Genomic DNA, 20,527 nt, shown 5'->3' with positions numbered 1-20,527 from the left:
GGAGACTAGACTCCAGCTTTTAGGAAGTACAACTGCACCTGGAGGCCACAAAGCCTCAAGACAGTTCAGTGAAGGGCCTGAGCCCTGGGAGGTCATGCATCGGGAGCTATAACTAATGTTTTGGAATAAGAGATCAGGGACTCAGGAGACTCCTTTATGGCTTTTTACTAGAATTCTTATCAGTGAAATTACTTATAAAGCTCTTTGTTTATGACAACATCAGCTTACATTAGCTGTTCTAAGGGGAAATAAGGAAGAAGAAAATTGCATATCCTAGGGGAGCGAGAAAAGCCTAAGAAGGAGGCAAAAACTCAGGAAAAAATGAAGCAGAACCAATCTAGGAGCCTTCCTATCTCACCTGGAGTTTTCTACTCAGCAGTTCCTTTTGGCTCCAAATTTATATAATAGATTGCGTGTGCCAGAAATGGTGAATTCTATGAGCCACAAACTTTTTAGGTCCTGCCCATTAGCACTGAACGTCTATACACACACACACACACACACAGACAGAAAGAAACAGGGTCTCACTCTGTTGCCCAGGCTGGAGTGCAGTAGGACAATCTTGGCTCCCTGCAACCTCCGCCTCCCGGGTTCAAGCGATTCTCCCACGTTGGCCTCCTGAGTATCTGGGACTATAAGTGCGCATCACCACGCCTGGCTAATTTTTGTATTGTTTGGTAGAGATGAGGTTTCACCATGTTGGCCAGGCTGGTCTCAAACTCCTGACCTCAAGTGATCCTCTCGCCTCAGCCTCCCAAAGTGCTGGGATTACAGGCATAAGCCATTGTGCCCAGCCACATAGAAAAAGTTTAAATACTATTTTTTATTGATTCATTCTATAACACTTCCAAGCACCTGGAGTGTCCCAGGCTCCAAACAAATTATAGCAAAAAAATTACATTAAACTTTAAAAAGGAATTCATTACTTTGCTTTTTAATAGCTGCAGGTTGCAGCATACTTTAACAATGCATTCTATGCTGTCCACCTACCATTAAAACTTGCTTTCATAAGATATAGGTATTTAGGATGCAAAGCTGACTAACCACAAATTTAAATCTCTTTGTTTCCTGAGTACTACGACACTTCCTTTGAAAACTAGATGCCTCTCAAATTTTATTAACAAGACAAATATAACTAATTACATAAGCCTTGAGCAGCAAAAACTTCATTTCATATTATAGTCACCTAATATGAGGTATATCATGCAATAGAAAAGAATGCAGGTATTTTTACTGTATGTCAATACAAGACAGGTTGCAAATTACTACAGGAATTTCTTGGGTTTTATAAAGTAACAACTACGGTTTGGTTTTGTTCATATTTTTATTTTAACATAATCTAGTTATGTGTCTTTTTTTTAAGTTTTCAATATAACCAGAGATGTCTAGCCATCAGGCACGTTAATGTATGAGTTACATAATTCCACATACAATGCAAATTCCGTTTCTTTGCAGAAGTCTTTGAAATCCTTGGCGATAACTAATCAGAAAATGAAGGAAGCCCTCCACCACTGAGTTTCAGGGCAGAGGGAAGAAACAAGATAAAGCAGAACGTCAGTACAACTGGAATTATTAATGACGTCCAAATGCAGAAGCATTAAATACTATCAGGCTTATTTATTGACTCCTGATATTAAGAGTGAACAACCCCCTGGCCAAGTGGGAACTTGTTCGGTAGCCTTTATCTTTCTATCACTCATTCAGTCAATTCATTAAAGCCTGTTTGTCTCTCCCAGGTGACTCTTAGTGAGTTTGTTTTGCTTATTGTGTTTGTTGGCTCATAGATCTTTCACAATTTTCTTCGGCTTCTGAACGCTCTTTAAGTACCTCTTTCGATCAGCCCATTTGCAGCCAGTGCTTTAATAAACAAGTCTTTGAATAAATCAAAGAAGCTGGAGAGCAAGATGCGACAGGGCGATACGGGGAGAAAAGGGGGCAAAGGGAATTGCACCAGGTGCTTGTGTTCCCTGGAAAAACCAGCAGGTGGTAGCAACACTTCGTGGGAAAGCCCCAGCCCAGCTCTGTAGGACCCAAACAATAGACCCCAAATACCCGTCCTCGGCTAGAGAAGGGGTTAGAGGTGGGCGGAAACATTTTTCCTCGTGGCGCCCCCTCGGTTCCTCAACCCTGCCTCCAGGCGCCAGCTGAGAGCACCCTGCACCGCCCCTCCTCACCGCAGGGAGGTTCTCTCCGGAGCGCGGGGGAGGGAGGAGGCACCCAGAGGTGCAGCGACTTGCCCAAGCCATGTCAGAGCCAGGCGCACAGCAGCACTTCCCCTTTTCAACCCGACTGCCCTGCCCCTTGGGGAGGGTGGATGAAGGGAGGTTCGACTCAGAAGCCCCAACGTTGACCAAGATTCAGACACGAAAAGAGAGAAGAGTTCCAGGCTAGCACAGCGACGCGTTCATACCCAGACGCCCCCCTCTCCCGCTGCCTGGGCTCCCCCCACCACCGCCAGTACTCTCCCAGATTTCTCAGTTTGTCTTTCCCTCCACCCCCTGCTTTTCCTTCCTTCTCTCTTGCTCAGCTCACGCCCACCTTAGTTCAAAGCTGAGTAGGTGCCCCACTGTTTTAGTTCCTAGAATTAAAGCCGAAGAGGAGGGAGGCGCGAGGGGGTGTGTGCGGGGCTCTGCCCTGCCCCGAACTGCTACGATCCGCCAGTTGCGCTTCGCTCAGCGGGTGTCCGACCCGAGCCCGAGCCTGAGCCCGGGGACTTTACAGACAGCCTCTTCCCTTCCCACTTCCTGCAGGCGCCCCACGCGTGCGATCCTCCTGGCCGAGACCCGCGGGAGGAGGCCGCCCCCTTCCCGGCGCACAGGCGGGGCCCCGGGCGCGCCCCGCGTCTCCCCCGCGCGCCTGGGCGGAGGAGCGGGCGCCGCGCACTCATCGCCTAGGCCGGGAGGGCGGGCTCGGCTCCCCGGAAGAGGGGAGCGGGAAGGCGGCCAAAGGAGCTGAAGGGGCGGGCCGGGCCGGCCTGGGAGGCGACGAGGAGGGGGCGGGCCGGGCTGCGCTCGCTTCAGCCGCGGCTCTAGAGCAGCGGGCGGCGGGACCCGGGACCCAGCTGGGCGACGGCGATCGCGACGCGGGCCCCCAGGGTCTCCGGGTGCCCCACCTCTGGAGCAGCCCCTGCCGCCGGCCTCAGGTCCACCCCGGAATCCCAGGGACTCGCGGAGCCGAACAGACTTGGGCCGGGTGCAACGGGGTCCCCGGACTGGAGAAGACGCGGGTGGCACCGTGCGAACTCGAGGAGCCCCGCTGCCCTGCGAGGCCTCGGGGGGCGCAGACCTCCAGAGATTGCGGCCAACGGGAAGGTGAGCCCGCGGGGGTTAGCAGACGGGGTTGTGGGATTCGGGGACAGTATGCCTGGGGACAGATGAATTAAGATTTGCAAGAGTAGAGGGGCTCCCCAGCACCTAGGTGGCTTCCTGAGGGAGTACTGAGGATCCTTCCTCAAGGCCAGTGTGGGGTTCATGAAGGGTGAGGAAACGGTCAACCTGGCTGCTCCCCCCCTCACTCCACTCTGACCAGGCATCATTGACACCCCGTTACCCTTGCTGTTAGGACCCCCAGTTGCGTTCCCAAACATTGTCCTCTGGCTCTGGCTTGGGAGTCCTAATCTGGGAGGGTCCTCGCAGAGACTAAGCTCCAAGCTTGGAACAGGATTGCCACCCCTCTGACTCCAGTGGCATCACTCCAATCCCCTTGGAGCTGGGAGGAGTCAGGAGGCTGACCACACACCTGACTCCTGCTCCCCACCCCCAGCCCCATGACCACAGTTAAGCCTTGGAGGTGGAAGGAATGCTTGGTTCCTGCTGCCCAGCCATCACCCCCAACATGCAATCAAAGTCTATTGCGTGCTCCTGCCCCAGCTCCACCCTCACTCTGCTCCCTCCATCTGGGTGCTTGGCCCTGCTTGCCCCACACCCCCACCCACCGATCTTGGCCGTCTGGCACTCTCTCTCCTCCCATCCCTGGGGGAGCTGGCATGGACCCAGCATAGCAATGTTGTAATGTCCCTGGCAGTGCCCATGGATCGGAGCGGCTGGGCCTGTTCCCAATCAGTTAACCCAGGTCCTCCACCCGCGGGGGGAACTTGACTGAGGCTCCAGGAGGGAAGATGCTGGTCCTGAGCTGAGAGACTAGTGGGAGGGAGCTGTGTGGGGCTGTTAGTAGACCACAGAAGCTGTCCAAGTAATGAAGCATTGGAGCATTGAGGCTTCTGAGTGCTGCTCAGTGGGGCCCCTTCGCTTTTCAGGGCAATGGGCCTTTTTTCTCAAAGGAAGATTAAGGTGGGGGTGCCTACGTACTTACCTGGTGGCCTCAGAAGGTGGTCTTGTTCGGAGTCTGTTACTCCATTCAGGGTGCAAGAAGATGGCTGGCAATGACGCTGAGTTACCAGAATGCTGGGGAGCAACAGGCTGGGATGGGCTGAGCATGGGAAAGGCAGGATCCTCCTTCTGGGACGGCTGTTCTGCTATCACCCAGTCCTGAGCCTGGGCCTTAGACCCTGAGTTCCCACCCCACTCCCCACTCTAGGTGAAGGAGGGTGGCAGGTTCTGGAGGGTTTGAGAAGCCTCAGGTTTCCCTTTCTTTACCCATACCCCGCCCCATCCCCCCCCATCCCCAGGTGTTTCTGCAGAAGCATCACCTGGGGCCAAGAGCAACTCACAGGCAGACTGGGGGTAGAGCAGGGGCCCAAGGTGAGGAAGAAGAGCCCATGGAACCACTCCGGAACCAGCACTGATGTGCATCTTCTGCCACAGGAAAGCAACAACCCCCTCTACACAGACGGCATCTGCTCCCGCCCACCTCACCTCATACACATTTCCTTACACACTCCGCCAGGTAGACACATCTCCAGGCACTGCTGACGCAGGTGCTACTCCTGGCACTCAGGGGCTTTCTTCCACAACCTTCCACTTACTCATCTCTCAGGCACATTTGCCTCCTGCCCCAACACCCTCCCTTATGCTCTTTTCCAGAGCCACGCATGTCCCCGTCAGTGCACAGAGTGGCTCATTCTAAGTGGCTGTCTGGCTAGACCTAGACACTGCCTGCATCTTAAAAGCCTCCCCCAGCTCCACAGCCTGGGAGTGGGAGGCACATTTGTCTGAGTCACAGTGCTCTGGGGTACATTCTAAGGGGCTGGAGGCCTCCAGGGACACAGGACTGTCCTCTGCTAGGTAATCTCCAAATTGGCTTCTCCAGCCAGGGAAGCAGGGGATAGAAGAGCCGGAGGACAGCCACCTCCTCACTGTCTGTCCTGGATGCCTCCATAAAGCCTGATGATGGGATCCTTCTCAAGGCAGGAGGCCAGAGCACGAAGAGATCTCCAAGGTGGAGATTAAAGGATAGAGGCTTCAGCATTAAACTGAGCAAGGATTATACTGGAATTTCCTGGGCGTTTAACAGCTGTGAAACAGGATGGGGGATAGGGCCTGTGGTACTGACCCCTCCCACACAGGCTTGGTGGCTCACAGGTGTAAGGACCAGCCCAGCAACCACACCAGACATAAAACCTCGAGCCCCTTTGCCGTCAAGACTGTTCTGCCCCTACTGGACTCTGCAGCCTGCTTTGTCTCACTAAATTGTTCCTGTCTGTGCTCGCTTTGGGGCCATGCCCTTTACTGTGTGTTCCCAGTGGAAAGTCCCCTGGGTTCCCCTCTGTCCCTTCATAGCCTCATCCCTTTGCTTGACATCGTCGAAGAGAAGCATGCATGATGTCAGCAGCGGGACAGTTTGAATTTCTTAGGAGAGAAGCTTAAAGACTAGCCAGAGATAACAATTATTTTGCTTTTCTTGTTGGCATTATTTCACTCATTCATTCTCAGCTCCTACTGTATCTCCACCTCTACCTTCTTCTCATAGATGAACATTTCTGAATATTTTGAAACATAGAAGGAAAAGGGTATGGGGAGTGCATAAAATGTAAACATATGCTTATTTGTCTAGATTTTACAAATTTTTTTGTTTAGATTTTAATTATGAGATTTTACATTAATTATAAAAATAAGGTATGCTTACTGTAACAAGAAAAATAATTGAATTATGTATAAGACAAAATTATTGCCCACACCTACAATCCTTCATTTCTACCTCCCACAGTAACCCATTTTAATGGCCTAATATGTCTTCTGCCTACCTTCCTCCAAGCTTATTTGGCTTATATTATTTAATCTTTAAAAATTCACTTTGTGGCTTGAGGTACATAAACTATATTAAGTAAGCTTGATTTGCTCATGAAAGTATCATATTTAGCATTTAATTGGAGCACGGTTAATTTTTAAAATTCTTACCTATTTACTAATGTAATTTACTTTTAAATCTTTCTTTTCTTTTCTTTGAGACAGAGTCTCACTCTGTCACCCAGGCGGGAGTGCAGTGGCGTGATCTCAGCTCACTGCAACCTCCGCCTCCTGGGTTCACACCATTCTCCTGCCTCAGCCTCCCCAGCAACTGGGACTACAGGCGCCCGCCACCACACCCGGCTAATTTTTTTTCTTTTTTTGTATTTTTAGTAGAGACGGAGTTTCACCATGTTAGCCAGGATGATCTCGATCTCCTGACCTTGTGATCCACTCGCCTCGGCCTCCCAAAATGAAATCTTTCATTTTTATAGCAACATAACTCGTAAGCTATGCCTTGTAAGCTATGACTCCACACATCTTTAATTTTTGCCAGTTTCTGAAAACAAAACACAACCTTGATACCTAAGAAACGGTCTTATTTTTGTAAACCAAAGAGATGTAGCAGGTTTGTGGATCTATTGTCTCCACTGTATCAAAAAGATATTAAGTGATATATCTATAAAAGAAGCTGAGAAAATATTATTAAGTCATAGACTGAAATTTTTGTTACCTGAAACTTTGTCTAATCAGTCTCATTTTCTCCACCGCTATTTTATATTCACATTTCTGCTGCTTCTGGTTTTATATTTTTAAAACCTTATACACATCTGAAATGTGAATGTTTTTCTAAAGGAGATAGGTTCTTTTGCACATTCTTGTGTTAGAGAGTTTCTAAATACTGACCAGTTCCTGTTGTAAGTTGGAGGAGAGAGGACTCTCAAGCAGGCTGTGAGAGAGGAGCAAGGGGCCTCTACTTGCAGAGGCTGCTTCCCATCTCTGTGGCAGGAGAGATGTACTGGCCTGTTCCTGGGATGCTCTTCTGGACCAAATGCAGAAGATGCTCCATGCCCACAACCATTGAAGACACTTTGAAAAATCAAGTTCTGAGTCCTGCTTACTTAGCATTCCAGGCATGTGGAGCAGCCGTGTTCTTGTCACTTATGTTTCTGCCTTTGAAATTGGCTTCAAAAGAATCTGCAGTGGTATGAATTTGCTGACAGCAATTTATTCCATATCTTAATAAAGCTTCCTTTTTCTTTATTTGGATTCCTGCGACAGGGACACACCCATATTCTTTTTATATATTAAAATGAAAAGTCTTGAATTTATCTGGTTTGTTCGATAAGCAAGAACTCACCTAACTTCCTAGTCTGACTCAGCAACAATTTTTTTTTCTGAAAAAATGTATTTATAACCTTCAGTCTTCTGGATCTGAATCTAAAAGAGGTCCTCATCAAACATTAGAAGTATCCTACTGGGTACTTTAAGATCCTCAACCATTTCTTTTTGATGACTATCTTTGTTCTTAGTAAAATTTCAAAAAATTGCTGAAGTGGCCATCCACAGGCAGTGTCTCCATTTTCTTCTTTGCTTTATGCTGTTTCCCGATGGCAGAAGCTGAGCGGCCTTAACATGCATGTTTCATAATTGCTTTTGCTCTTTTCTGGATCTTCGGGAGGGAGGCCAGCTTCGTGTTGTCATTACGAGGCATGCTAAGGCTATGCAAGCACGCCCTATTGCAACCACAAGTGACTGTGTTCCTTGTAGTTCGGGTCATCAAAGCAAATATCTTGCTCTTCATCTTCCAGAGTGTTCCATATTGGACAGCTGATATTATCTGCAGCACATCTTTTCTATCATGCTTGGCTGTCTTTCAGAATAATTCATTGAAATATTTCCAAAATATTTATTGTTCTTTCTTCATGATTATTTGTCTAGTTGTAAGCTTGAGAAGACACAGGGCTTACTATTTCTTCTCTGTACAGATTACAGTATCCATCCATGTTCTGAGTGAAAGAAAGAGACTATTTTAAAGAATAACTTCTGGGCAAATGGTAAAATAGCCTTCATTGTTTAAAAACCTGCTGCTGGCGTTTTCTTTCCCTGTTAACAGTATTTCTTAGGACTCCGTGACTCTGGTTTGCTTCAGTGTGTCAAGCACATCTCCAAATTAAGCCATTGAGCATTTAGAGGGATGCACTTACAACATAAATTACTTTAGGATATTTATTAAACAGCCATTGGTGATGGTGCCAAGGCTACAGAATTTAATAGCTATGCATACTTTTTACTTCATGATCTCCCCGTTCCTCTCCAAAGCATTTATTTCATCTGTGAAGGACCTTAGTAGCATTTCAGACATTTTTGCAAAGAACATTACTTAAGAGTAGTTTGCTATATGGAAATGCTCCTTGTCTCCATAGGCTGTAAATTGAACTCTCTATTTCACAAATAGGGTTAAAGATGTATAAAAGGTGAGTTTCAGGGGCCAGTTGGCAGGTGCCTACTCTACATCAGCCCACACGTATGTAGAAATGGTGTCTCTCCATGATAACTTCATGGGGAGCACAGCCCACAGTACCAGAAAAAAATTAGTAGGAATCAAATTACGATTTTCATATTTGTCACAATTAAAGTTTCATAGTTTGATTTTAGTTTTATGATAGTTTTCAACAAGCCCAAGGCCATATATATCCAGGAAAAACAAATCACAACTTCTAATTGACTTTTTTTATTTTTTCCTCTCAGTTCTATGTCTTTTGAGCAATCTGGGCAACATGTCTCTTTTTTTTCTTCACAGAAATAAAGGGATTATAGTGCTCTAGTCCACCCAATTCACAGACTTCTGAGACTCAGACACGAGGAGAGATAGAGAACCCCCAATCTCTAGATCAACAAGCAAAGGAGGTGCCAAGCCTGTTTGTCTTCACTGTGACACTGGAGGTAGCTATTCCTTCCGTTCATTTGCTCGTGAGCTTAGTGGTGTGCCTTCTGAAGGCACAGGAGGGTTTTATATAAGAGGTAGCTTACAACACTGTTCTGAGAAGGCATTATGAGGGTATGAGCACTATTTTGATTAACTTTACTAAACAGTTATTATCCTATAGTTTTAAATAAAATTTTAATTAATGATTTAGTTGAAATAATAATACACATGCAAGAGTTTAAGAATGCAAAAATTTAAACGGATGCAATTAAAGAGAATACAATGAAAGTAAGCCTCTCTCGCGCTGGGTCTCAGTCCACTTCCTTTGCCTTTTTCACAGGTTTTGGATGCTCTTCCATAGATATCCTTCCATACATATGTATGTGTATATATCCTTCTTAACAAAGGAGAGCTTACTTTGCACTGTTCTCCACTGTCCCACTTTCACTTGGAAACAATTTTCATATCAGTGCATAAACAGTTGCCCACATTTCTTTCTAAGGATGTACCATAATTTTTAACCATCTTCCAATTGATGGACAGTTAGTTTACAGCCTTTTCTCTTATAAACAATTTACAATTAATGTCTTTGTTCAAACATCTGCGCAAACCCACACACGTGTACAGTACCTGAAGGACACATTCTTACAGTGTAGCTGCTAGGAAGATATTACCCAATTGTCCTCCCAAGAGAATATTCCAATTTGGACTCAAGCAGAGTATGTACAAGAGAACCTATTTCCCGTACCTTCTCCAACATGCTAAAAATGGTGTCTTAGGCAACTGTGGCTACCATAACAAAGTGCAATAGACCAAGTAGCTTATACACAATAGAAACATCTTTCTCACAGTCTGGATGCTGGGAAGTCCAAGGTCAGGGTGCCAGCATGGTCACCTGGCGAAGCCTCTCTTCTAGGTTTCAGACTGCGCTCTTCTTTGTTGTGTCCTTGAATGGCAGAGAAAGGGTGAGAAAGCCCTTTGGGGTCTCTTTCATCCGGGCACTAGTCTCATGATTAGTGAGGGCTCCACCCTCATGACCTAATTACCTCCCAAAGGCCCCACCTCCTAATACCATCACCTTGGGAGTTAGGATTTCAACATATGAATGGGGGTGAGGGCACAAATATTCCTTCTGTAACAAATGGCCTGTTGCTGTGGTGTTAACATGATTTCCTTTAAATGTGAGCAAACAAGAAGCATCTTTTCGTATGTTAAAGCCATAGGGTTATTCTTCTGTAAGCTCTAGGAAAACATGCACCCCTTGGGGCGCGAGGATCTTTGTTCACAGAGTGTATGCCAGACCTCCTTCGCTCTGCCCCTCCCTGCACTGTCTCATTTATCAGAGTGAATCTTCATGCCTGTGTTCTTTCTGCATTTATTCTGGTCCCTCCCTCCCATCATACCCCACAGCCATCTTCCTGTGTCCCTGCCGCTTCACTGCTTCACTGCCCCTCTGAAATTTCTAGAGCATCCAGGTCCATCGGGGGTTGGGCGGTGTTGTGAGGATTCAATTCATGTGTCCATAGGATGGAGCAGCTTCTTAACCAGCTGCCTTTAATGAAAATCTTCTAACTTCCAATACAGGGTGGCTGTTGGAGGAAGGGAGGAGAGTAAATGAAGAGAAAGAACTGGAATAACCCCTTACAGGAAGAAAAAAAAAAAAAAAAGGTAAGATTGACCCAGAAACACCCTCTGCTCCACTTCTAGGAGGGAGAGCTGTGAGAAATGAACACAGAGACAGGGTCACACAGGGAGTAGGCATGAACACTCCAAGATGGCCAAATTTGCACGGGCTCAGGAGAGGCAGTACGCAACCTGGCTTCTGGCCCATGGTGGGTGCTGGGGCGATTTGAGAGCTGTAGGAGGAGACACAACTTTTGGAGCCTGGGCTGTATATGAAGAAACACTTTCTTCCCGTCTGCCTCTTCTGGTCTTGTGTGTCTCCTCAGGAACACGCTTAGCTGTACACGCTGAGAGTCTTGCCAAAGCTGCAGCCCCACCCAGGAGCAGGGTGGTGGCTGGGGCGATGGTGGACGCCCTGAAGATGCCCCATGGCTACTGAAGGGGCTGCTCAGTTAGTGAACAGAGTGGTGGGCATGGTTTGTAGCCTATGGGTGCTGCTCCTGGTGTCTTCAGTTCTGGCTCTGGAAGGTAAGAGGGAGGGGAGACAGGAGAAACCCGACCTGCCATAGAGACCCAGTGCAAAGGGGAAGTGGGAAAGATTCAGAAAAGGTAGATAAGAGTGAAGACATCAATCAATGGAAAGGCATGGTGAGGATAATGAATACCCACATCAGATTTGTCAGAGAAAGGACCCTGATGGACAGCTGTGCTCCTGCTGGCAAAGACATGGGCCCGGGCGGGGCATTCTTTTGTTCCCGGTGGGAATAGAGTACGGGCTGGCAGTGCTGGCTGGAGGCTTGGCCACTGTGTGCCCCTCTTATTTCTGGGCAGAGGTATTGCTGGACACCACCGGAGAGACATCTGAGATTGGCTGGCTCACCTACCCACCAGGGGGGGTGAGTGCCACTCTCATTCTGAACCTGATTCCCTTGTCCCTGCCCCTCCCTGTTCCCTGAAGAGTGGAATTCATGAAGGAAACCCTGGGTGAGGATTATGGGAAAAGGATCCCTCTCTCTAGAGCACCAAGATTTCAAGATATCCCCTATCTGCTTTGCTTGTCATTAATCTTCAGTCCCAGTGGAATAGATATGTCCCCTTCCCTATACCCTCTACCTAGCCTTGCTTAAGTCGGGAGCCCCTAAAGCTTCTCCTGCCCCTTCCTGCAGTGGGATGAGGTGAGTGTTCTGGACGACCAGCGACGACTGACTCGGACCTTTGAGGCATGTCATGTGGCAGGGGCCCCTCCAGGCACCGGGCAGGACAATTGGTTGCAGACACACTTTGTGGAGCGGCGCGGGGCCCAGAGGGCACACATTCGACTCCACTTCTCTGTGCGGGCGTGCTCCAGCCTGGGCGTGAGCGGCGGCACCTGCCGGGAGACCTTCACCCTTTACTACCGCCAGGCTGAGGAGCCCGACAGCCTCGACAGCGTTTCCTCCTGGCATCTCAAACGCTGGACCAAGGTGGACACCATTGCAGCAGACGAGAGCTTTCCCTCCTCCTCCTCCTCCTCTTCCTCTGCAGCGTGGGCTGTGGGACCCCACGGGGCTGGGCAGCGGGCTGGACTGCAGCTGAACGTCAAAGAGCGGAGCTTTGGGCCTCTCACCCAACGTGGCTTCTACGTGGCCTTCCAGGACACGGGGGCCTGCCTGGCCCTGGTAGCTGTCAGGCTCTTCTCCTACACCTGCCCTGCCGTGCTCCGATCCTTTGCCTCCTTTCCAGAGACGCAGGCCAGTGGGGCTGGGGGGGCCTCCCTGGTGGCAGCTGTGGGCACCTGTGTGGCTCATGCAGAGCCAGAGGAGGATGGAGTAGGGGGCCAGGCAGGAGGCAGCCCCCCGAGGCTGCACTGCAACGGGGAGGGCAAGTGGATGGTAGCTGTCGGGGGCTGCCTGTGCCAGCCTGGACACCAACCAGCACGAGGAGACAAGGCCTGCCAAGGTGAGACCCTACTCCTCTTGCACTTGCCTGACACCTCCCACCCACCCGCAGCCTTTGGGCTCCTCTTCTGAACACCCCAAAATTCATTTCATCTGCAAAAGGTCAGGAATAAGCCATCTTAGGAAAGGACCCCTATTTTCCCTAATTTTATTTCTTAAAGCACTCAGCCTTGCTATCACCCAGTCATCTGAAATTTCTGGAATCTTCTGGAGCCTTTCACGGCAATTGCCTTCTCCTAAGTCTCCAAGCCTGAGAAGTGATGGAGACCAAAAGGAGTTTAGCTCCAGCTCCAGGGTTACTATGGAATGGAGTCCTTTGGTTCCCATTCGCCCTTCTGTTGGGAGGGTCCCTGCCTCGCAGGGCCAGGTGACAGGGACGCAGGTAGAGGAAGGCAGTGGATGGCAGCTAGGGAGAATGACTGCAGCAGCAGGCCTCCGCAGAGGGAGCTTATGCAATAAGCCAGGAACACCCACATCTGGCACTGGGCCTGTCTGTAGCCCCCACGGCACCTCACTTTCTCCATCCATGGAAATGCAATTCTGTCCCAGCAAATGGCAGAGGAAATCTCTGCCTGAGGGAAGACAGGGTGGGGTTCAGTCTTGGAAGAAAAGGAGAACCAGCTCTGGGGAAGAGAAGGCTGCGAGGATAACTGCCTGCTGTGTGTTGGGAGCTCAGGGTGGGTGGACAGAGCGAGTGTGACGCCCCCACTCTCCTCTCTGCCTCCTCAGCCTGCCCACGGGGGCTCTATAAGGCTTCTGCTGGGAACGTTCCCTGCTCACCATGCCCTGCCCGCAGCCACGCTCCCAATCCAGCAGCTCCCATTTGCCCCTGCCTGGAGGGCTTCTACCGGGCCAGTTCCGACCCACCAGAGGCCCCCTGTACTGGTGAGTTCCTCACCCAGCCCTGCAATGGGAAAGAGACTGGGAGAGGGGCCAGAAGTTGGGGGAGCAGGCAACACTGGGGGATCTTTGCATTTGGAGTGACTTGTTTTTCCCATTTTCTTGGCTTCCTCCCCTCCCTGTCCCCACCCCTTTCTCTCCCTGACCCATCCTCCCCTGGGCCCACATCCTGCCTTTCTGGGCTACCACCACCCATGCTCTTTTGTCTCCTCCCCTCTGGGCCACCCACCCTGCCCTGGCTCCTTCCTTCCTCAATCACCCCCATGACTCCTGCCCTCTTGGCCCTTGGACTGCCACATCTTCCGGCCCCCCAGGTCCTCCATCGGCTCCCCAGGAGCTTTGGTTTGAGGTGCAAGGCTCAGCACTCATGCTACACTGGCGCCTGCCTCGGGAGCTGGGGGGTCGAGGGGACCTGCTCTTCAACGTCGTGTGCAAGGAGTGTGAAGGCCACCAGGAGCCTGCCAGCGGTGGTGGGGGCACTTGTCGCCGCTGCAGGGATGAGGTCCACTTTGACCCTCGCCAGAGAGGCCTGACTGAGAGTCGAGTGTTAGTGGGGGGCCTCCGAGCACATGTACCCTACATCTTGGAGGTGCAGGCTGTCAATGGGGTGTCTGAGCTCAGCCCTGACCCTCCTCAGGCTGCAGCTATCAATGTCAGCACCAGCCATGAAGGTGAGCCCTTTTCCTTGGCCTTTGGGATTCCCTGCCTCTGCTCCTTTGAGCCCCCTTCCCTACTCCTGATCTCCAGCCTGGTCCACCCCTGCCGCCCTCCCCTCAAGGCTGACCCTGCTCCCAGTGACTCCTATTCCCCTAATAATTTTCCTTTTGCACTCTAGTGCCCTCTGCAGTCCCTGTGGTACACCAGGTGAGCCGGGCATCCAACAGCATCACAGTGTCCTGGCCGCAGCCCGACCAGACCAATGGTAACATCCTGGACTATCAGCTCCGCTACTATGACCAGGTGCGCAGGAGGAGTGGGGGGTCCACAGCAGGGCCGGCAGGAGCTCACAGTCCCCACGGTGGGGGCCAGAGGCTGAATGGGCAAGGAGAGATGCCCAGAAGCCTTCAGCACTGGGCATGTGTCTGAGAGCCCTGTCAACCAGGGAGATTGTCTGGGGGCCTTAGGGGCAGAAGCAGGGGCAAGAGGGGGCCAGGCAGGGAGTGAGTGGCTGTTACCCCCAGGCAGAAGACGAATCCCACTCCTTCACCCTGACCAGCGAGACCAACACTGCCACCGTGACACAGCTGAGCCCTGGCCACATCTATGGTTTCCAGGTGCGGGCCCGGACTGCTGCCGGCCACGGCCCCTACGGGGGCAAAGTCTATTTCCAGACGCTTCCTCAAGGTGAGTGGGGGTGGGGGGCCAGATGGGCAGGTAAAGGCCCAAGTGGGTAGTGAGGAGAGGCCCAGGGACTGTCCGGCCTTGAACCCTGGCCCAGTGCTTTCCAACCAGAAGTTCTGTGGGAAAGGAGAGTGCCTTTTGCTCAGCAGCTGACCTAGGGGCTACTCGGGTAGGTGGGGAGTTGTAGGGGTATGTATGCATGCTATGTGTGGATGTGGGAGGGCTGTGGGGGTGTGTGTGTGTTGTGTGTGCCTGTGTGTGGATGTGGGAGGGCTGTGGGCGTGTGTGTGTGTGTTGTGTGTGCCTGTGTGCCTGTGTGTGGATGTGGGAGGGCTGTGGGCGTGTGTGTGTGTTGTGTGTGCCTGTGTGTGGATGTGGGAGGGCTGTGGGCGTGTGTGTGTGTTGTGTGTGCCTGTGTGTGGATGTGGGAGGGCTGTGGGCGTGTGTGTTGTGTGTGCCTGTGTGTGGATGTGGGAAGGCTGTGGGCGTGTGTGTGTGTTGTGTGTGCCTGTGTGTGGATGTGGGAGGACTGTGGGGGTGTGTGTGTGTTGTGTGTGCCTGTGTGTGGATGTGGGAGGGCTGTGGGCGTGTGTGAGTGTGTGTTGTGTGTGTTGTGTGTGCCTGTGTGTGGATGTGGGAGGGCTGTGGGCATGTGTGTGTTGTGTGTGTCCCTGTGTGTGGATGTGGGAGGGCTGTGGCCGTGTGTGTTGTGTGTGCCTGTGTGTGGATGTGGGAAGGCTGTGGGCATGTGTGTGTGTGTTGTGTGTGCCTGTGTGTGGATGTGGGAGGGCTGTAGGTGTGTGTGTGTGTTGTGTGTGCCTGTGTGTGGATGTGGGAGGGCTGTGGGTGTGTGTGTGTGTTGTGTGTGCCTGTGTGTGGATGTGGGAGGGCTGTGGGCGTGTATGTGTGTATGTTGTGTGTGCCTGTGTGTGGACGTGGGAGGGCTGTGGGCGTGTGTGTGTGTTGTGTGTGCCTGTGTGTGGATGTGGGAGGGCTGTGGGTGTGTGTTGTGTGTGCCTGTGTGTGGATGTGGGAGGGCTGTGGGCGTGTGTGTGTGTTGTGTGTGCCTGTGTGTGGATGTGGGAGGGCTGTGGCCGTGTGTGTGTGTGTGTGTTGTGTGTGCCTGTGTGTGGATGTGGGAGGGCTGTGGGTGTGTATGTGTGTTGTGTGTGCCTGTGCGTGGATGTGGGAGGGCTGTGGGCGTGTATGTGTGTGTGTTGTGTGTGCCTGTGTGTGGACGTGGGAGGGCTGTGGGCATGTGTGTGTGTTGTGTGTGCCTGTGTGTGGATGTGGGAGGGCTGTGGGCGTGTGTGTGTGTGTGTGCCTGTGAGTGGATGTGGGAGGGTTTGTGTGTGTGTGTGTGTTGTGTGTGCCTGTGTGTGGATGTGGGAGGGCTGTGGGCGTGTGTGTGTGTGTTGTGTGTGCCTGTGTGTGGATGTGGGAGGGCTGTGTGTGTGTGTTGTGTGTGCCTGTGTGTGGATGTGGGAGGGCTGTGGGCGTGTGTGTGTGTTGTGTGTGCCTGTGTGTGGATGTGGGAGGGCTGTGGGCGTGTGTGTGTGTTGTGTGTGCCTGTGTGTGGATGTGGGAGGCTGTGGGCGTGTGTGTGTGTTGTGTGTGCCTGTGTGGTGGATGTGGGAGGGCTGTGGGTGTGTGTGTGTGTTGTGTGTGCCTGTGTGTGGATGTGGGAGGGCTGTGGGTGTGTGTGTGTGTTGTGTGCCTGTGTGTGGATGTGGGAGGGCTGTGGGGGTGTGTGTGTTGTGTGTGCCTGTGTGTGGATGTGGGAGGGCTGTGGGTTTGTGTGTGTGTGTGTGTTGTGTGCCTGTGTGTGGATGTGGGAGGGCTGTGGGGGTGTGTGTGTTGTGTGTGCCTGTGTGTGGATGTGGGAGGGCTGTGGGCGTGTGTGAGTGTGTGTTGTGTGTGTTGTGTGTGCCTGTGTGTGGATGTGGGAGGGCTGTGGGCATGTGTGTGTGTGTTGTGTGTGCCTGTGTGTGGATGTGGGAGGGCTGTGGGCGTGTGTGTGTGTGTTGTGTGTGCTTGTGTGTGGATGTGGGAGGTTTGCGGCATGTGCATGCGTGTTGTGTGTGCCTGTGGTGTGTGTGCATGCCTGGGTACATGAACAAGCACCTATGAGGGACCTGGCCCACCTGTGACCCTGTCGGCTGGTTCCCCAGGGGAGCTGTCCTCCCAGCTTCCAGAGAGACTCTCCTTGGTGATTGGCTCCATCCTGGGGGCCTTGGCCTTCCTCCTGCTAGCAGCCATCACCGTGCTGGCAGTCATCTTCCAGCGGTGAGTCCCCACCCCTGCCCAACTCTGCCCAGCACCATTAACTCCACAGCCAAACCTCAAGTCCTGCCAAGTCTGGAGCCCCCAGCAGAAACCCACACGGGTGCTCCTCCCATCAGCCAGCCCCTGCATTGGGCCCCACGTGGAGGTGGGCAGGAGGGCCAGACTGGTGTCCCACTCCACAGACCGACTAAAGAGCAGTCTGTGAGGGTGACAAGGGGGCAGCAAGGGGGTGGAAATGGGAGTGTCATCCCCGGTCACCGTTTTGTCCCTCAGGAAGCGGCGTGGGACTGGCTACACGGAGCAGCTGCAGCAATACAGCAGCCCAGGTGGGGATGAGGAGAAGAAATGGGTGGGGCTGGGGAACACACGGGTGGGGCACATGGCAGGGAAGGCTGGATCCCCGCAAGATTGGCACAATCTTCTGGAGGTAAGTGGGCATGTCTGGGGTGTGTGGCCAGCCCTGCCTTGCACAACACACTCATAACATACTCCACACTCCCCCAGGACTTGGGGTGAAGTATTACATGGACCCCTCCGCCTACGAGGACCCCTGCCAGGCCATCCGAGAACTTGCCCGGGAGATCGAGCCTGCCTATATCAAGATTGAGGAGGTCATTGGGACAGGTACAGCAGGGGCAAGGCAGGGATCAGAGCGACGGGGCTCCCTTGTGGCCTCCCCTGGCCAGAGTCCCATCCAAACATAGCCGGACGCTGTGAGCCTCGATCCCCACCCCAACCTACACCTATTCTCCCAGGCTCTTTTGGTGAAGTGCGCCGGGGCCGCCTGCAGCCACGGGGACGGAGGGAGCAGACTGTGGCCATCCAGGCCCTGTGGGCTGGGGGCGCCGAAAGCCTGCAGATGACCTTCCTGGGCCGGGCTGCGGTGCTGGGTCAGTTCCAGCACCCCAACATCCTGCGGCTGGAGGGTGTGGTCACCAAGAGCCGACCCCTCATGGTGTTGACGGAGTTCATGGAGCTTGGCCCCCTGGACAGCTTCCTCAGGGTCAGTTCAGCCTGGGTGAAGGAGGAGGGTCCTGGGGTCCAGGAAAGCTTCCAGGAGACAGGGTCCTGTATCTTTGCTTCTTACCACCCCACCTTCCATGGTCTCTGTCCTTCCTTCCCAGGCCATTTTCTGATTCCACACCCTCCCCCTCTCATGCTGTTATCTGCTGTGCAGTATGACGAGGTCTCCCCGTCTCCAGTCACTGACCTCTGCCCCCTGCCCCTGCCCCTCAGCAGCGGGAGGGCCAGTTCAGCAGCCTGCAGCTGGTGGCCATGCAGCGGGGAGTGGCTGCTGCCATGCAGTACCTGTCCAGCTTTGCCTTCGTCCATCGCTCACTCTCTGCCCACAGCGTGCTGGTAAATAGCCACTTGGTGTGCAAGGTGGCCCGTCTTGGCCACAGTCCTCAGGTGAGAGCACAGCCTTGGGGGCACAGCCTGGGGCCTGTGGCATGCCCCAGCAGGTGCTGGGTGGGGAGGTGGTGAGCCGGAATCCGGGGTGGGCACCTCAGCTGGGATGTCATAGTCCCTGAAAGGAGAGAGGCTCTCCTGTGTGATGGGGGAGATGAAAGCCTAGGTGACCTCAGGGACCCAGACAAAGAAAGGGAATGAGGGAGGGGAAGAGACCTGCAACAGTCTAGAACTACCCCTTGTCCTTCCCCCACTGTGGAGATTACAGAGACTCCAGAGTCAGCACAGCTGGATACAAATTCTGAACACTCTCCTCTCTGGCTCTGTGACCTTGGACAAGTTCACTTTCTCTAAGCCTCACCTTCTGCTTCTGTGAAATGGAGATAATATCATCCACCTTGGAGGGTTGTTATGAGGATTAAATGAAATGCTTGATGTAAAATCCTTAACATATCTGAGCACATAGTAGTTGCTCAATAAACATGACTATTGCTTCTGCTTCTGTGAAATGGAGATGATATCATCCACCTTAGAGGGTTGTTATGATGATTAAATGAGATGCTTGATGTAAAACCCTTGACATATCTGAGCACATAGTAGTTGCTCAATAAACGTGACTATTGCTATGATTATTACTATTTGCTTTTGACTTTACCCCTCAGGGCCCAAGTTGTTTGCTTCGCTGGGCAGCCCCAGAGGTCATTGCACATGGAAAGCATACAGCATCCAGTGATGTCTGGAGCTTTGGGATACTCATGTGGGAAGTGATGAGTTATGGAGAACGGCCTTACTGGGACATGAGTGAACAGGAGGTAAGCACCGACCTAGACACTGCTGATTTCCCACCCCCATCCCTCCCTGGTTGGAACATTCTAGGACCTCCATTCTCTACTCCATTTGTATTCTAAGATCTCATGGCTCTTGGATTCCATATATTTGAGTTCCTTCTCCTCATGTTCCACCAGATTCCAGCCCACTCTCTTACCCAACAAAGTACTCCCCTTTACTAACAAAACTTCCCATCATCATAGTCTTCCTCTGACCCCCAGGTACTAAATGCAATAGAGCAGGAGTTCCGGCTGCCCCCACCTCCAGGCTGTCCTCCTGGATTACATCTACTTATGTTGGACACTTGGCAGAAGGATCGTGCCCGGCGGCCTCATTTTGACCAGCTGGTGGCTGCATTTGATAAGATGATCCGCAAGCCGGATACTCTGCAGGCTGGCGGAGACCCAGGGGAAAGGTCTGGAGCTTGGGGCTAGAGTCTGGGAAAGCCAGGGAGGGTAGATAAAACCTAAAGAAAACTGAGGAGAGGGGCTAAGATGAAGAGACCTTGACCCTACTTGCCCCTCCCCTCTTAGGCCTTCCCAGGCCCTTCTGACCCCTGTGGCCCTGGACTTTCCTTGTCTGGACTCACCCCAGGCCTGGCTTTCAGCCATTGGACTGGAGTGCTACCAGGACAACTTCTCCAAGTTTGGCCTCTGTACCTTCAGTGATGTGGCTCAGCTCAGCCTGGAGTAAGCAGGGAGTGGTGGGGTGGGGGGTGAATGCTCTGGGTCGCTGATTAGGGGTCGTGCTGGGGATCTCGGAGAAGCTGGCCTAGAATTGATCTCCTCCCTCCCAACCAGAGACCTGCCTGCCCTGGGCATCACCCTGGCTGGCCACCAGAAGAAGCTGCTGCACCACCTCCAGCTCCTTCAGCAACATCTGAGGCAGCAGGGCTCAGTGGAGGTCTGAGGCCACAGCAGCGTGCCAGGAAATGACGATGCCCATGACTCAGCCCTGGACACTGGTCCAAGAAGGGGCATGTGGGACGTGAGCCGGGGTCCAACGGCCTCAGTGAGAGCTGCCCCACAGCAAACCCAACCCTCCCGATGGCTGCATTCCCTGGTCCTCCGCCTCTCTACCAGCCCCCTCCTCATTAAGGGAAAGAAGGGAATTTGCAAGTTCGGTGTGGTGAGGCCTCAGTCTGCAAG

General features: G+C 52.3%; 1 protein-coding gene and 1 long non-coding RNA gene across 3 annotated transcripts in view; both read left to right on the top strand.

The window, feature by feature from the left end:
- The window catches only part of LOC117072416, a 41,100-nt gene extending 39,396 nt beyond the window's left edge, over positions 1-1,704 (top strand). The window contains exon 3 of the long non-coding RNA XR_004432789.1: positions 1,456-1,704. This is a non-coding gene — a long non-coding RNA (uncharacterized LOC117072416). The remainder of the gene's footprint in view (positions 1-1,455) is intronic.
- Positions 1,705-2,182: 478 nt separating this feature from the next.
- EPHB6 (EPH receptor B6) lies at positions 2,183-20,497 on the top strand. Of its 2 annotated transcripts, XM_033192577.1 has the most exons (19): positions 2,183-3,311; positions 8,929-9,071; positions 10,639-10,722; positions 11,004-11,205; positions 11,509-11,573; positions 11,844-12,615; positions 13,344-13,499; positions 13,829-14,185; positions 14,350-14,474; positions 14,696-14,858; positions 17,027-17,141; positions 17,415-17,467; positions 17,646-17,765; positions 17,897-18,144; positions 18,378-18,551; positions 19,214-19,363; positions 19,601-19,794; positions 19,913-20,068; positions 20,180-20,497. In XM_033192577.1, the coding sequence occupies exons 4-19, from the start codon at positions 11,106-11,108 to the stop codon at positions 20,286-20,288; spliced, it is 3,057 nt and encodes a 1,018-aa protein (XP_033048468.1). In that variant the 5' UTR covers positions 2,183-3,311; positions 8,929-9,071; positions 10,639-10,722; positions 11,004-11,105; the 3' UTR covers positions 20,289-20,497. The 2 variants fall into 2 exon arrangements, with proteins under 2 accessions (XP_033048468.1, XP_033048469.1); XM_033192578.1 differs by lacking the exon at positions 8,929-9,071.
- Positions 20,498-20,527: the final 30 nt, after the last annotated feature.

Source organism: Trachypithecus francoisi, unplaced genomic scaffold (assembly GCF_009764315.1).
Source record: "Trachypithecus francoisi isolate TF-2019V2 unplaced genomic scaffold, Tfra_2.0 Lachesis_group4, whole genome shotgun sequence".
NCBI classification, from domain to species: Eukaryota; Metazoa; Chordata; class Mammalia; order Primates; family Cercopithecidae; genus Trachypithecus; species Trachypithecus francoisi.
Note: the sequence above shows the minus strand (reverse complement) of the source record. Positions and strands in the feature narration are given on the sequence as shown.

Bases quoted from the DNA above. Each gene is read 5' to 3' on its own strand.
- EPHB6 (XM_033192578.1), top strand. From the start codon at position 11,106: ATGGCTACTGAAGGGGCTGCTCAGTTAGTGAACAGAGTGGTGGGCATG. The intron at 11,574-11,843 runs GTGAGTGCCACT...CCCTTCCTGCAG, and splicing joins TCACCTACCCACCAGGGGGG to TGGGATGAGGTGAGTGTTCT. The intron at 18,552-19,213 runs GTGAGAGCACAG...TTTACCCCTCAG, and splicing joins GTCTTGGCCACAGTCCTCAG to GGCCCAAGTTGTTTGCTTCG.